The 13,656-nt window shown below is 43.0% G+C and overlaps 1 protein-coding gene across 1 annotated transcript; it reads left to right on the top strand.

Annotated features, from left to right (window-relative positions):
* Positions 1–6,899: 6,899 nt before the first annotated feature.
* On the top strand, positions 6,900–11,462 carry irx1b (iroquois homeobox 1b). The gene is made up of 5 exons (XM_041809753.1): positions 6,900–7,136; positions 9,214–9,456; positions 9,991–10,759; positions 10,894–10,954; positions 11,362–11,462. The coding sequence occupies exons 1-5, from the start codon at positions 6,900–6,902 to the stop codon at positions 11,408–11,410; spliced, it is 1,359 nt and encodes a 452-aa protein (XP_041665687.1). The 3' UTR covers positions 11,411–11,462.
* Positions 11,463–13,656: the final 2,194 nt, after the last annotated feature.

Genomic DNA, 13,656 nt, shown 5'->3' on the forward strand with positions numbered 1-13,656 from the left:
TCCAAGCTTCAGCAGCTGAGATGGAGAGACTCTGCAGACAACAACTGTTGGCCGGGTTCTTCACCAGTCAGAGCTTTATGGGAGAGTGGCAAAGAGAAAGACACTGATGAAGAAAACTCAGATTCAGTCTGGACTAGAGTTCACCAGAAGGACTGTGGGAGACTCCATGGTCAAGAGGAAGAAAGGTCTTTGGTCTAAAACGGAGCTTTATGACCATCAGACAAGACGCCAAACACTGACATCACCACAAACACACCATCCCCATTGTGGAGCACGGTAGTGGCAGCATCATGCTGTGGGGATGCTTCTCAGCAGCTGGCCCTGGAAGGCTTCTAAAGGTAGAGATTAAAATGAATGCAGCAAAATAGAAGGAATATCCTGGAGGAAATCTTTGTCAGTCTACAGGAGAAATATGGTCTGGGAGAAGATTTAATTTCCAGCGAGACACTGAGCTGAAGCATACAGAGAAAGCTACACAGTAGAGATGGCAACTCGAGTCATGCTGCAGAACAATGACACAAAAACGCCACACTCTCACACACTCCAACTCTGAAACACATGCTTACATGTTGGTTGTGTAGACTTCAGGCTTCCATCTGTTGAGGACTGGAGGATAAACGCAGACCTGAACTTTCTCCTCTGGTTCTAAAGCTTCCTCTGACCACAGAGGATCAGCGCAGCAGCGTTGTTTGTGTGTGTTTGTGTGTGTGTGCTCCCGCTGTGTGTATCTCTGTGTCGCCCACGTGAGCCAGGAGTTTTGCCCTGTTATTATTATTGTTTAATTTTTTGGTTAATATCGTTTAATGTTAAAATCTCCACACAGCAATTTTACGGAAAGGTTACTGAAACATTTGACACCTCTTTATCAGCAGGGCTCCATAATAAATGTGCTGTTAACTGATAATTAATGGATCTAAAACATGATGTATAAAAGATCGTTCATATTTCTGTTTTTCTATTTACTGCAGTGATATTAAAGACAAAGACAGCGTCAAAAACAGATGTTTAAGTGTAAGTCAAACTCAATGCAGCAAATCTCAGTTATCTGTTATTCTCACAGATAATTTAGTGCATTTTAAAACTTTATTTTTATATAAAGACACATTCACCATAAAGAATACACCAGGATACATGCAGTTTTAAAGAGAATAATGGGTCGGGAGGGGTCTGTCTGAGTGAGAATTAGATATGTTCATGAAACCATATTACTGAAATGTAACAATACCCTTCAAAGAAAAAAGTAAAGAATCATGTTTTTGTGTGTCAGTTATAGCGCTTCAAAGAAAGAAAACATCAGCCAAACATATTCCAGCAGGAGTGTCCAAACGTTTTCTGTTGAGGTGGAGTCACATCCATACACCTTTGAGGTAATAACCAGCACAGGTTATGCTGAGTGATGGGTATGCTTAAGTCAATAGTTTCAAGGCAAATAGCAAATCATTTAAAGGATTTTGAGGAGGCCAGTCTGATTTCAGGGGTCCCACTCAGCTCTGGCTACCTCTGGTTCTGGAACGTCTTCATCACTGCTGTTTGCTGCTGTTTGCTGCTGTTTGCTGCTGTTTGCTGCTGTTTGCTGCCCTCAGCCATCAGGGGGTTGTCAATTCAACTCAGCAACTTTATTAATCCCTCAAGGGTATGGGTTTGGAGCAGCTTCTCCATACAAGTATGAGCTAAAATACACAAAAAGATGTAAAAATGACTGCAGGCATAAATTCGGCTGACAGTAAACAGGCTTATAAAACAATTATGAATGGTCTCTTTAGATGGACTTTCAGGGTGAAAGACTGAGAGATATAAAATCAAAACTCTAAGGAGCATTTAATGATCTGATTGCAGAGGGAATGATTGAGTCAAGATGTCATTATTTTTTGGCCCACATTTTGCCTCTCATGGTCTCGTATCATTTAATCTGGTCTCATCTTGCCTTGTACAGTTTTAAATTGTTTAATCAGGTCTGATCTGGCCTGGCATGGCCTTGTATTGTTTAATCTGGTCTCATCTGGCCTTGCATGGTCTCTTATCGTTTAATTTGGTCTCATCTTGCCTCACGTGGTCTGGTATATTTTAATCTGGTCTCATCTTGCCTCACATGGTCTGGTATTGTTTAATCTGGTCTAATCTTTCCTGGCATGGTCTAGTATCCCTTAATCTGGTCTCATCTTGCCTTGTATGGTGTTGTACCAATTATCTGGTCTAATCTTTCCTGGCATGGTCTAGTATCCCTTAATCTGGTCTCATCTTGCCTTGCATTGTCTCATATCGTTTAATCTGGTCTCATCTTGCCTTGCGTGGTCTCGTATCATTTAATCTGGTCTCATCTTGCTTCGCATGGTCTTTAATCATTTAATCAGGACTAATATTGCCGAGCATGGTCTCGTATCATTTAATCTGGTCTCATCTTGCTTCGCATGGTCTTTAATCATTTAATCAGGACTAATATTGCCGAGCATGGTCTCGCATCGTTTAATCTGGTCTCATCTTGCCTGTCATGGTCTCGTATCGTTTAATCTGGTCTCATCTTGCCTCGCATGGTCTCATACCATTTAATCTGGTCTCATCTTGCTTCGCATGGTCTTTAATCATTTAATCAGGACTAATATTGCCTAGCATGGTCTCGTATCGTTTAATCTGGTCTCACCTTGCCTCGCATTGTCTGGTATCATTTAGTCTGGTCTCATCTGGCCTCTCATAGTCTCGTATCGTTTAGTCTGGTCTCATCTTGCCTTGCATGGTCTCATATCGTGTAGTCTAGTCTCATCTGGCCTCTCATGGTCTCATATCGTTTAGTCTGGTCTCATCCGGCCTCTCGTAGTCTCGTATCATTTAGTCTGGTCTCATCTGGCTTCTCATAGTCTCGTATCGTTTAGTCTGGTCTCATCTGGCCTCTCATGGTCTTGTATCGTTTAGTCTGGTCTCATCCGGCCTCTCATGGTCTCGTGTCGTTTAGTCTGGTCTCATCCGGCCTCTCATGGTCTCGTATCGTTTAGTCTGGTCTCATCTGGCCTCTCATGGTCTCGTATCGTTTAGTCTGGTCTCATCCGGCCTCTCATGGTCTCGTATCGTTTAGTCTGGTCTCATCCGGCCTCTCATGGTCTCGTATCGTTTAGTCTGGTCTCATCCGGCCTCTCATGGTCTCGTATCGTTTAGTCTGGTCTCATCCGGCCTCTCATGGTCTCGTATCGTTTAGTCTGGTCTCATCCGGCCTCTCATGGTCTCGTATCGTTTAGTCTGGTCTCATCCGGCCTCTCATGGTCTCGTATCGTTTAGTCTGGTCTCATCCGGCCTCTCATAGTCTCGTATCGTTTAGTCTGGTCTCATCCGGCCTCTCATGGTCTCGTATCGTTTAGTCTGGTCTTATCCGGCCTCTCATGGTCTCGCATCGTTTAGTCTGGTCTCATCCGGCCTCTCATGGTCTTGTATCGTTTAGTCTGGTCTCATCTGGCCTCTCATGGTCTTGTATCGTTTAGTCTGGTGTCATCTGGCCTCTCATGGTCTTGTATCGTTTAGTCTGGTCTCATCTGGCCTCTCATGGTCTTGTATCGTTTAGTCTGGTCTCATCTGGCCTCTCATGGTCTCGTATCGTTTAGTATCACATGTTCTCGTGTTGTTTTGTCTCGATCGTATCGTATTGCTTGGTCTCCTTCCGTACCTTATCGTATTTACATGAGCAGCTCTTCTCAGAGAGTAAATCTTCCCTCACCGTGTCAGAGTAACGGTTGAGTTCTAGAATTGAAGGATTTCATCCTTGCAAAGAGATCTGTGGAGTTACCAACAGTTTAGGTCCTCTCAGCTCTGGCTTTTTAGGAATCTTGGTGTTTTCTATAAAAGCATGGAGGGTGTTTTACTTCCTGTGTCCGACTGTCTTTGAGTTGACAGCAAACTTGTAGAAACCATAAATTCTCTGAATAATTGAAGGAATGTTTAATAACTGTAATCATAATCTCAGATATGATATGAAATGATAAGACTTGATAAAAACTGTGACAGTTAAAGACAGAGATTGTTCAGGCAGTGTCTGTGAATGCCAAATAAGCCAATTATGACTGAACCCTGCTTCATTCCTTCTTTGTTGAAGTGTTAGCAAACAAAAATATTCTAATGATGCTTCTGCTTGTCTTTATTTAACTCATTGTAAATTACCCTGGAGGAAATGGCCAGGCAGAGTGAATTGTGGGACTTTATTTGAATGTTTCCTGCGGTAAGTTATTCCTTTGTCTGGGCCGTGCTAATAGCAGGGAATGGGATTCAAATAGAGTCAAGCTGCCTCCTGAGATCCCTCAATCCACCGTTGCCATAAAAAGAGGTCTGAGGCCAGTCTAAATATTTGGTAGTCTTAGCAGGTTCATGTTAAAAGACACACACACAGAGCACACACACACACACACATGGTGAATGCACAAGCAGGCCGAGGCTGTGAAGTTGAATGGCATAGCTCAAAGCCTTCCTTCCCCTATCCCTGCCTCTTTCTCTCTCTAAACCGCCAAACCATTCTCCCCCTTTCTCCAGCTCAGAGGAATTCATTAACTGCCTCTCCACAGAGACACTATGGAAATCAGGCAGCTACAAAGGCAGAGAGAGAGGGAGAGAGAGAGGCAGAGAGGCGGGAGGGGTGGTGCTGAATGGGGCTATATTATCCTATTAGGTGGTGGATATGTCTCGTTTCCCTCCCCTGTCATGAGAAAAACATTAATTTTAAGTGAGAAAGAGACAGAGGAAGTGGAGGAGAGAGAGAGAGAGAGAGAGAGAGAGAGAGGAGACAGAGGGAGAGATGGTGAGGGTCTTTAACATTGCTCTTTTATCGAGCTGAAATAGAGAGTCCCTTGGCTCCATTTACCTTGGCAATGAGGATAGAGTCGCTCTCCATGAATGCCATTTAAAATGCCATGGAGATTAAGCATCCTCTCTCTCTCTCTCTCTCACACACACACACACACACACACACACACACACAGCAGCAGTCGTAGTGGTGGAGGCAGAGCTCGTCATAATATGTGTTTAGGAAAACAGCTTTGAGATTCATGAGTAAAGCCCTCTAGGTGCCAGCGCTGAGGAGGGGAGAGAAGGAGAAAGAGACAGAGAGGACCATCACTTAGCCAGAGTGGGCTTTAAGCACTGTAATTAAATCATTAGATCCTCCTCCCTCTCCTCCTTCCTCTCCTCTCCTCTCAGCTCAGCCAGGCTCGTCAGGGGCTCCAGTGTGAAATGATGAATCTGTATTTATGGGGATGGAGTAATTACACAGCTAACCTCTGAGGGAACCCAGGAGGGCCACGGGGCCACTGAGCAGGGCGCAGGGTGCTCAACCTCATTAGCACTGCTCAAGTGTGTGCGTCTGCAAGTGTGTGCGCTGTGCTCGCGCCTGAGTGTGTTTGAGAGGATGTGAGCAGATTGATAGAGCGCTGCTGTTCTGATAGATAAGCCTGTCAATAAGGAAATATGAATCTGCATCCCTCTGAAATGTCTGAAGCCTTTCTTCAGAGTTAGTGGCAGACCTTCTGCACTCTGGGACAGTGGTCCATTCATCTCAGAGAACATCTGCCTGGTTCCACTCCACGGCTCCTGTGTGCTTCATATATCTCTGCTATCCTCCTCTCTAATATGCTCCACTGACTCCCCCCATTATCACGGACACTCCTCTCGGACCTGTCCGACCATAACGATGCTCCTGGACCCATCTGCCGGACAGGACGTCCCGGTAAATCTGCAGATCAGCTGTCAGAGTGTTTGGGGAGAGTGGCCCTGAGATCACAGCAACAGTTGGAGAGAGATGAGTGTGTTTACATGAGCAGTGTTCTTGTTTCTGATACCAGAGTCTGCGTCCATATTTAGCTCTAAACCAGTGATCCTCAGCCTGTGGCTCTGTTGCCTTCATTTTAAATATTATTTTACCTTTAAAAGGGGAAACTTTTGGCACTTTATTTTTCCCTTTTTTGCCCATTTTTACCTTTTTTGCCACTTTTGCCCATTTAAGCTGCCTTTGCCTTTAAATACTAGATTTCTATTTTTTCCCCATTTTTCTTTTAAGCCACTTTTATCCATTTTTTGCCCTTTTTAGCTGTGTTTTGCCATTAAATACAACTAGTTTCATATTTTTTACCCCATTTTTGCCACTTTTCACCCCTTGTTTTCTATTTCCTTATTTTATTTTATTTTATTTTTTGCCACCCTTGACTGCTTTTTACCCATTTTAGTCACTTCTCCCTCATTTTTTCCTTGTATTTGCCACTTTTGGACCATTATTTGCCACCTGTAACTCCTTTTTTTGTAACTTCTCTCCCATTGTTCCACTTTTTATCCCCACTTCTGCCACCTTTACCTAATTGTTACTGCTACTTGAAGCCGTTTTTGCCACTTCTCCCCGCCAGTTTGTGGTTGTTGCAGAGGTGTTTTCAACAGTTTGGCTCTGTGGCTGAGTAACACTGCTCTGAATAATCCTGACTGTAGGACAGACGATCATAAAACACTAACCTGCTCTCCCTTCCGCTAAAACTTCACAGGTTTTATTTCACGTTTGTAGACACAATGAAACTGAAATTAGATCTCTCACAACAACACACACGCGCTCGCGCGCGCGCGACCTGTGCTAACCAATGCACTAATCGCCTGCCCCGGGCATAGGAGGAGCTTGATGCTTAAGTAGACTGCCAATCAGTCAGTCAGCTCCACATCCTGAAGCTCCTGCGGCCAGACGCACGCATCACTCCGCGCGCGAGGTGCCAAACTCCGGCTCTGTGGACGCGAGAGAGCTTGACATCTTCTGAGAGGGGGACTTTAGAAAGCCTCTTCATCCTCCTCTTCCTCTCACTTCTGGGGATTCTTACTCACTCTTTTTTCCTGCCTCCTCTTCCTCCACTGTGGCCTCGACTTTGACAGAGATTTACTGCACGCGCTCACCGGACATGTCTTTTCCTCAGCTGGGGTACCCCCAGTTTCTCAACGCCTCCCATGAGGTCTATGGGGGCGAGCGGCCGGGGTCTGCCCGGGAAGGAGGCGCCGAGGGCGGCGTGACTCCGTCCGCCACAGCCGCGGCTGTCGGCACCATGCTGGGGATGTACGGAAGCCCGTGGACACCTCACAACTACAGCGCCTTTCTGCCGTACAGCGGAGCCTCAGACCTCGCCCTCATCTCTCAGATGGTGAGAGTCCAAGCTTCAGGTCCAGGACTTCAGATCAGCCACACTTTTACCACTGACTGAGCAGGTAGTCCTGGTAGAGAGGGGTCTACTCTGGTCAGGTAGTCCTGGTAGAGAGGGGTCTTCTCTGGTCAGGTAGTCCTGGTAGAGAGGGGTCTTCTCTGGTCAGGTAGTCCTGGTAGAGAGGGGTCTTCTCTGGTCAGGTAGTCCTGGTAGAGAGGGGTCTACTCTGGTCAGGTAGTCCTGGTAGAGAGGGGTCTTCTCTGGTCAGGTAGTCCTGGTAGAGAGGGGTCTTCTCTGGTCAGGTAGTCCTGGTAGAGAGGGGTCTACTCTGGTCAGGTAGTCCTGGTAGAGAGGGGTCTACTCTGGTCAGGTAGTCCTGGTAGAGAGGGGTCTTCTCTGGAGAGGGGTCTACTCTGGTCAGGTAGTCCTGGTAGAGAGGGGTCTTCTCTGGTCAGGTAGTCCTGGTAGAGAGGGGTCTACTCTGGTCAGGTAGTCCTGGTAGAGAGGGGTCTTCTCTGGTCAGGTAGTCCTGGTAGAGAGGGGTCTTCTCTGGTCAGGTAGTCCTGGTAGAGAGGGGTCTACTCTGGTCAGGTAGTCCTGGTAGAGAGGGGTCTTCTCTGGTCAGGTAGTCCTGGTAGAGAGGGGTCTACTCTGGTCAGGTAGTCCTGGTAGAGAGGGGTCTTCTCTGGTCAGGTAGTCCTGGTAGAGAGGGGTCTACTCTGGTCAGGTAGTCCTGGTAGAGAGGGGTCTACTCTGGAGAGGGGTCTTCTCTGGTCAGGTAGTCCTGGTGGAGAGGGATCTTCTCTGGAGAGGGTTCTTCTGTAGTCAGGTAGTCCTGGTGGAGAGGGGTCTTCTCTGGAGAGGGATCTTCTGTAGTCAGGTAGTCCTGGTGGAGAGGGATCTTCTGTAGTCAGGTAGTCCTGGTGGAGAGGGATCTTCTCTGGTCAGGAAGAAATCAGTGCCTCAGGTCTATAGTCAGATAAATCACTGCTCATTTAAGAAAAACTCCAGAATGTTATTCTGCCAATATCAGCTGGTTTAATTAGAATAATAATCTTATAATTGTCAGCTAATTATCAGAATAATTATCTTTTTATTGTTAGGTAATAATTAGAATAATTATCTTTTTTATTGTTAGGTAATAATTAGAATAATTATCTTTTTTATTGTTAGGTAATAATTAGAATAATTATCTTTTTTATTGTCAGGTAATAATTAGAATAATTATCTTTTTTATTGTCAGGTAATAATTAGAATAATTATCTTTTTTATTGTTAGGTAATAATTAGAATAATTATCGTTTTTATTGTTAGGTAATAATTAGAATAATTATCTTTTTTATTGTCAGGTAATAATTAGAATAATTATCTTTTTTATTGTTAGGTAATAATTATAATAATTATCTTTTTTATTGTTAGGTAATAATTAGAATAATTATCTTTTTTATTGTTAGGTAATAATTATAATAATTATCTTTTTTATTGTTAGGTAATAATTATAATAATGATCTTTTTATTGTTAGGTAATAATTATAATAATGATCTTTTATTGTTAGGTAATAATTATAATAATGATCTTTTTATTGTTAGGTAATAATCAGTGATATTGAACCCTCGTGCTCTGATTTCTTCAGTTAACATTAAGTCAGTAGAAACTCACACTGAGCGCGTGAGTGAAGACTGTTCATTAGTCAGACACATTAGAATTAAAAAAGCTGTAAAAACATGTTTATAGAGAAAAGAGGAATAAAAATAGTTTCTTCATTTCTTCACATTAAAATGGAATTATTTGGAGAATTTAAACTAAAATAAAAACATTTTAAATTCGTATTAAAATGGCACCATATGATTAGTTTTAGTGTTTCTCTAATCCCTTTAATAATTAGATTGTTTGAGTTGAAATTTAGAATTTGTAAAAATTTAAATAATTAAAAAAATCTTAAGCTTTAGAAATTAATATTTAAATATGGATTTTTCGCGTTTTTCTCTCTGAAGAGAAAAAGATTTTCTAGTCGCTCAACAAGTTGTCCTCTCTCTCTCTCTCTCTCTCTCTCTCTCTCTCTCTCTCTCGACCCCAGGGCTCCCAGTATGAGCTGAAGGACAGCTCGGGCTCCCACCCGGCCCCTCTGCCTGTCCACTCGGCCCAGGGCTTCTATCCGTACGGCCAGTACCCGTACGGGGACCCGTCGAGGGCCAAGACTGCCACCAGGGAGACTACCAGCACCCTGAAGGCCTGGCTGCAGGAGCACCAGAAGAACCCGTACCCCACCAAAGGAGAGAAGATCATGCTGGCCATCATCACCCGGATGACCCTCACACAGGTGTGTGTGTGTGTGTGTGGGTGTGGGTGTGTGTGTGTGTGTGTGATGAAGAAACTACATGTGACATTCTTAGTTATGTGACTAAAATTCTATTTTATTATTATTGTTATTATTATTATTATTATTATTATTATTATTATTATTATCTTGTATTATTATTTTTATTATTATTATTATATTATTATTATTATGGGTATTATTACTATTATTATTATTATTATTATTATTATCTTTTATTATTATTTATTTTATTATTATTATTATATTATTATTATTATTGCTATTATTATTATTCTGGTTATTATTACTATTATTATTTGTATTATTATTATTATTATTATTATTATTATATTATTATTGCTATTATTATTATTATATTTATTATTATTATGGATGAATGGATGAATCTGAGGAGCAGAGGAATTAACTTTCTTTGAGCACATGTTCTCTATCTGTCCATCAGTGTTTCTAAATTAGATCTGTTTATATATATTTATAATTAAATACATCTAAATACATGTTTGTCCTCTACAGGTGTCCACGTGGTTTGCGAACGCGCGCAGACGCCTGAAGAAGGAGAACAAGGTAACCTGGGGGCGCAGCGCCGAGGACCGGGACGGCCGCATCTTCAGCAGCGACAACGAAGACGAGACCGTGAAGAACGGCAGTGACGACGAGGAGGAAGACGAGGAGATCGACTTAGAAACCGTCGACATGGAGAGGCCGGAGGACCAGCGGACTGGGCTTCAGGGCTCCGGGGAGGACTCCGGGGAGGCCGGCCTGGCAGCGAAGGAGCAGGCCGCGGAGCCTCGGAGCTCGGACGGCAGCAGGACTCTCTCCGTGGAGGCGGCTCTGGCTCTCAGATCTCCGGTGGTCAAACTCGCAGGGGAGCATTCTCCAGACAGACAGGAGTGCCAGAGACCACCCCAGAGCAAACCCAAAATCTGGTCCCTGGCAGAGACCGCCACGGCCCCCGACAGCTCTCACAAACCTTCCCCCCAGCTCCACGCGCATCACCCGAGTTTGGCCTCCGCGAGCCATCCGGCCTTACTCCCGGGTCATGGGATATATACGTGCCAGATTGGCAAGCTGCACAACTGGGCCAACGCGGCTTTTCTCAATGCCAACTCTCTTTTGAACATGAGGTCTCTCCTCGGAGGGGCGCCGGCCGGACACCTGCCTCTCCACGGCACGGTACCGGTTGCGCGTCATGACGCACGACCGACCGCGGGCCCCGGAACATCGGGGACAGAAGACGACAGTGATGTCGAGTCGTCAGGAAGCTTTAGTCCAAAAATAGATGGTATGAAGTCAGTTTGATCGAAACACACTTTAAAATGAAATGATTGACAGAGCAGGCCTCAGAAACCAGCCAAACCTTCAACAGATCCAAACACTCAGCTCTGGTTATTTACTGGCTTTATTTTTATTCAACAGACGAAGAGAGCGACCACAGACCAGACCCCCTGAAGTCCCCGTTCCAGCTGATCACTGACAGGTACATTTAAAACCCTATTTGGCATCATCAGCCTGTGCGTAATGACGGCTTAAGCAGACGTAAACACGGACACACCATAAACCATGTGATCGAGGCTCCACTTTAACGCTCGGTCAGGCAGCTTTTTTTTGGGGGGGGGGGGGCACCACCTATGTCATTGAAATAATCGTTTATTCACGCCCTCTCCCTGAATGGAGCTCATGTATGTCAAAGGAAACGCTGATAGCAGTGTCAGGAATGAAGAGGAGGGTGAAAGACCCCTCCATTAGCATAAACAGCGTTTAACATTGTTTCAGATGAGCAGGGAGGCTGTCATAAATATCAAATGTCTCTGGATAATTATTAGGATTGATGCAGTGAAATCAGACCCTGATAGTCTTCTCTGACCGCTGTTTCTCCTGTTTCAGACCTCACCATGGCACAGCATCCCAGCGGGTTTTAACCACATCATCCTGAGGAGAGAGAGAGAGAGACAAATGATTTTATTTAAGGAGAAGGCTATTTTCTGACAGCTCATAGTATCACTGTTAGCTTCTATAAAATACACAGATTGTTGTTTTTGTCACACATTTGCTGTTCCTCTTTTCTGTCCCATGTTTTGTTGCTTCCCCTCTTTTCTGTTGTGAATGGAAACCCTGACAATTGTAAATACAGGATATGAATTTGTCTTTAAAGAATATATTTTTTGGAAACTTAATAAATGTCATTATAGTCATTTATTGTTGGAGACTGTTTCACACATCTCTCATTGAGAACGCTTTGAACAGGGGCGTCGAACCGCAGGACCACATCGAGTTTATTTAGACCTGGTCTGCAGGACCACATCGAGTTTATTTAGACCTGGTCTGCAGGACCACATCGAGTTTATTTAGACCTGGTCTGCAGGACCACATCGAGTTTATTTAGACCTGGTCTGCAGGATCACATCGAGTTTATTTAGACCTGGTCTGCAGGACCACATCGAGTTTATTTAGACCTGGTCTGCAGGATCACATCGAGTTTATTTAGACCTGGTCTGCAGGACCACATCAAGTTTATTTAGACCTGGTCTGCAGGACCACATCAAGTTTATTTAGACCTGGTCTGCAGGACCACATCAAGTTTATTTAGACCTGGTCTGCAGGACCACATCACGATTATTTAGACCTGGTCTGCAGGATCACATCGAGTTTATTTAGACCTGGTCTGCAGGACCACATCAAGTTTATTTAGACCTGGTCTGCAGGACCACATCACGATTATTTAGACCTGGTCTGCAGGACCACATCATGATTCTTTAGACCTGGTCTGAGGTCTGCAGATTTCCTCCTGTACAGAAATGAGAATTTAATCTTGAAGATTTAAAACATGGGTGTCAAACTCGAGGCCCGGGGGCCAAATCCAGTCCGTGGTACAGTTATACCGACCTGCAAGATAATCTCATATTCTTTAACTGGCCCTAAAATATGAGGTCAGATTTCCTTCAGTATGAAAATGTCAACTTAACCTGATTATATCAAATATCCTTAAGTCATAAAAATGTGACAAATATAAAGAGTCAAAATAATAACATAAAAAATGTGGGAAATTCATTTGTGTTTTCATTTCATATTTTCAATTTCAAATTGCACAGTTATGACTTCTGTCTATTATCTGGACTTTTATCTTATGTTTTGAGCTTTTAATATTTATTATCTTGACTTTTTATCCCATATTTCGACCTTCTAAATTTATTATTTGGAATTTTAGCTAATATTTAGGCTTTTTCTATTTATTATTTTGTTTTTTTATGTCACATTTTGACATTGTCATTTTATTTTTTTATTTTCTGTCTAATATTTTGGCTTTTTCTATGTATAATTGATTTTTTTCTCATATTTTGACCTTTTACGTTCACAGTTTTAAATTTCAAGTTATATTTTGGCCTTAAAAACATGATTGTGACTTTATTTTCATATATATGACTAATTCTAACATCTAATTTTGCACTAATAATTTTGACTTTTATCTCAGATTTTGAGCCTTTTAACTGATCATTTTGACTTTTTAAATCTCAGAATCATTTATCATCAGTGCTTATTTTTCCCTATAATGTATTACAGGTGAAAATGAGGTTGACAGTCTGGTTTAATGTGACCCTGTTAGGCCCTCAGGCTGGACCTAAATTCAGATTGTGGTTGAGTTTGACACCCCTGCTTTAAGAAAAGGAAATATTTGGGCACAAAAACCGAAAAATCGAGCTGATTTAAAGCACTAAAACTAAAATCCAGTTCTTATTTTCAGGGAGTTAATTTTAGTTCCATCAGTAAAATGAAAATGTTGGATTATCATTCATATTCTAGCTCACATTGATCAGATTTATTTCTAGAGGAGAAAATAATAAAGGTATAATCAGATGAATAAGAACAGATTGCTCCCTCTTGTTTGATGATGATCACACTCTTCCTCTCCGCTCTGTTTAGTTTCCACATTCCTGCCAGCTTAAATATGCAGAGTCAGCTCTTTAAAGCAAGAAAAGTCTCGCCCCTATTGAAATCTGCTCTCCCGCCAAAACTCCCAGACTTACGCCAGCACCTTGGAAGCCACTGCAGACTCTGCGAAATTGAAATTGAAGATTTCCAGGACCTTGTGAACTTGCGTCTGTGCTTTCAGCCCAGACCTTCTTGCTTTAATGTTGGATTATGCCTCCTCAGTGCCACAACTGCTGCCTCTGAAATATGGAT

Source organism: Cheilinus undulatus, linkage group 16 (genome assembly GCF_018320785.1).
Source record: "Cheilinus undulatus linkage group 16, ASM1832078v1, whole genome shotgun sequence".
NCBI lineage: Eukaryota > Metazoa > Chordata > Actinopteri > Labriformes > Labridae > Cheilinus > Cheilinus undulatus.

Bases quoted from the DNA above. Each gene is read 5' to 3' on its own strand.
- irx1b (XM_041809753.1), top strand. From the start codon at position 6,900: ATGTCTTTTCCTCAGCTGGGGTACCCCCAGTTTCTCAACGCCTCCCAT. The intron at 7,137-9,213 runs GTGAGAGTCCAA...TCTCGACCCCAG, and splicing joins TCGCCCTCATCTCTCAGATG to GGCTCCCAGTATGAGCTGAA. The intron at 10,955-11,361 runs GTACATTTAAAA...CTCCTGTTTCAG, and splicing joins TTCCAGCTGATCACTGACAG to ACCTCACCATGGCACAGCAT.